The sequence below is a fragment of the Ceratina calcarata genome, unplaced genomic scaffold, assembly GCF_001652005.2.
Source record: "Ceratina calcarata isolate Rehan_Ccalc_2016 unplaced genomic scaffold, ASM165200v1 scaffold1361, whole genome shotgun sequence".
NCBI lineage: Eukaryota > Metazoa > Arthropoda > Insecta > Hymenoptera > Apidae > Ceratina > Ceratina calcarata.
In genome coordinates this window covers 1-2,935 of record NW_017134702.1, presented here as the reverse complement: position 1 = coordinate 2,935, position 2,935 = coordinate 1, and the positions used below count along the sequence as shown (strand labels likewise).

Below are 2,935 nucleotides of genomic sequence, written 5' to 3'. Positions count from 1 at the left end.
ATTCAACAGGAGTACATACAACGGATTGAAAGGATTCCGAAAATAATTGTTCGCAACTTACATATGTATCGGTTCTGGCCGAAACTGTTACGGAGAACCGAAAAAATGTTGTAACTGTTATTAGATACACATACGTATTGGTTCTAACTTACATCGGTTTCGGTTCTTCAGAACCAATATTGTATCGATTCTATAATTGTTATTTTTCAGTTTTATATTTCGGTTCTGCTGTTTGCAAACGTCCTTAAGTTCATTAAATGAAACACATGCAATTCATTAGTAAATAATACACTTAATTTCATTTCATTTTATCTTTATAATTTATTTTTAGTGGATGATTATGAATATTCATCATCGGATGCGTTAGAAAATCATTTTCACGATACCGAACAAGAGGTGCAAAACAGTCGGGATGACTGCGATTACAGATCGTCCACCCCTGATAGACCAAACCCGGATTCGGCATTCGATATTATTTCTGGTCAATCGAGTCCACTCGCTCGGGATACCGTTGATTTTATCGTAAGTATACTTTCAAACAATGATTCTTTATGAAACATCATTTTTTATGAATTCAAGTGTACAATATATTTATCACTGAATTTAATGCTCCTCTGTTAATCTTTCTTTGCTGTTACATCATGGAACCTAACATTTTTCCTCTTCCGGAGTGTTAATTCATTCAATAAGAATTTTGTTTTAGATTTCGTTGAGCCAGAAGGTCAAGACGGGAGCGAATGCGACGAACGATGACGATGGGTCACGAGAGTGGAGCAGCGAAGAGGAACCAAAGTCAAAGAATCAGAGCCGTGCACCATCCAGAAGTTTGGGAGAGAACTACCTCGAAGATAATCGGAACGAGAGCGAATTGAGCACCTCCGACGAAACCGGAAAAACGGATGAGCCGCTGGAAGACGTACAAGAGAGAACCATTATATCTTTTCTACCTGCGGGCGAGGACTTGCAAACGCCTGGCGATATGTCAAATTCAGATTTCGAGAATACGGAGACGATGTTGCCTTCGAAAAGATCTGCTGGTTCGAGAAGATCGAGCCGTTCGGCGAGTAGAAATTCCGTCGATTTTGAGACGATGAAATCTCCAAGACACAGTTCACGAAGTAGCTCGAGAAAATTGGTTGGTTGATTGAAATAAAATTTAACGCTGTCATTAAGAACGTTCGCGTAAAACTTAATTTTCTTTAATTTTTTTTAAAAGTCATAGTAAATGTTAATTTGACTAATCAGAAGAAAGATCTTGTAAAATTCTGAGAATTCATATTGCTTTTCTGTACTCCGATCTTTCAGAGCTTTGAGATAGCAGCAATTGACAATAAGGAGTCCGACGATTCTAGCGAAGATAGAGTTGTTTCTTCTATGCAAGTGCAATGCGACATTGAGAAGGTAACATTTAGGTCTCGCAGGGAATCGCTAGTAGAAGAGTCGCCCGCTATAATCATCGCCTCCAGACCTCATTCTTCCACCGAGGATTCTGATTGTATTGAAAATCACGAGGAATCTACCAGTCAACCAACAGAGAACGATAATCCTCTAAGGGTAAGTTATTACACAAATATTGTATCTTTTAATATAGACGTAAAGATTCCTTCGTTTTATATAAACGATTTTAAATAAATTATTTTTATACATTGTACTGTTGATTAAAATATTTCATTTCAGTTCGTTAACCAGTCTACTGAAAATATCAGTTCAGAAGGACAAAACAAAGATAGTTCCAGTGAGACGAACACGGAACCAGGAATTTTGAAAATTGAGGTATCGAAATTTATAAATTTGTTGCTTCTTTCGATAAATATTATTTTCAAATGTATTTAATAATCTTTGTATTCAGCCTCAACCTACCGAACCGATCGCTACCACCAAACGGAAACCTTCGAGAGTTCCTCGCGTTATAGGTAGATCTCGAAGCCGAGGAAAAGTAGAAAAAACTGAGAAGCTGAAACCCATAGTACAACAATGTTTTGCTCAACTTGAAGACAAAGACTGGTAGGCATATTTCGTATGTATAATGCAGCTAACAATAAGTGCGGAGACGATATTCTATACATCTTTGACTAACATTTTACGTAAAAAAATGAACTTTTTTGCAAATTATGAAGATATCTCCCCACTTGATCAAATATTGAATTATGAATTAATTCTAGAGAATTATTTCTAGAGAAAATGATATAAATTCATATTTTTATAATTAAACAGTTCATAGCCAACGTTTAATTTTTCGCACAGGGAGATTACTGTGAAAGGGCTAAAAACGTTGATGCAGATTGCAAAACAACAATCAGAATATTTAGACACGTACGCCGCGGGAATAATATGCCGCCATTTAGGTCGACTGATAAAAAGTCTCCGATCGCAGGTAGCGCGAACCGCCTGTCTTGCCGCCGGCGACATTTTCGCTTCTCAAATTCGTGGCATAGACCAGGTAAATCATCGATAACACTTCTTTAATCTTTTTTCGTTACTTTATTCTGTATCACTCACAGGATTTCGACGATATAGCCGCACCTCTGCTGCACAGAACGGCAGACACGAATCGATTCCTACGAGCGGATTGTAACGCGGCCTTGGATCGAATGATCGAACACCTTCCGCCTTTCAAAACAATTACCATCATCGTACAACGTGGTGCTAGGTAAATTATTTATTATTTCATTTATCGCACACGATTTTCATTTTACAATGTAATAAAAATATTCTTATTACTTTGTTTTGTTTAGTCATCAGAATGCAATAGTGAGAGCAGCTACAGCCAGATTATTAGCTTCTGTGGTCGATCGAATAGGACCAGAGCAGACTTTGAGTTTGCCAAGGGACGTCAGAGACAAGTTACTTTTTACCGGGGCGAAATTATTGATGGATGGAAATTTGGACGCTAGGTAAAATATGGATTATATCACATTCTGTATCATAATACGTT

The 2,935-nt window shown here is 37.4% G+C and overlaps 1 protein-coding gene across 1 annotated transcript; it reads left to right on the top strand.

The window, feature by feature from the left end:
* Positions 1–28: 28 nt before the first annotated feature.
* On the top strand, positions 29–2,900 carry LOC108629673 (uncharacterized). The gene is made up of 8 exons (XM_026817660.1): positions 29–522; positions 704–1,135; positions 1,306–1,554; positions 1,678–1,773; positions 1,850–2,004; positions 2,245–2,440; positions 2,502–2,650; positions 2,736–2,900. The coding sequence occupies exons 2-8, from the start codon at positions 980–982 to the stop codon at positions 2,896–2,898; spliced, it is 1,164 nt and encodes a 387-aa protein (XP_026673461.1). The 5' UTR covers positions 29–522; positions 704–979; the 3' UTR covers positions 2,899–2,900.
* Positions 2,901–2,935: the final 35 nt, after the last annotated feature.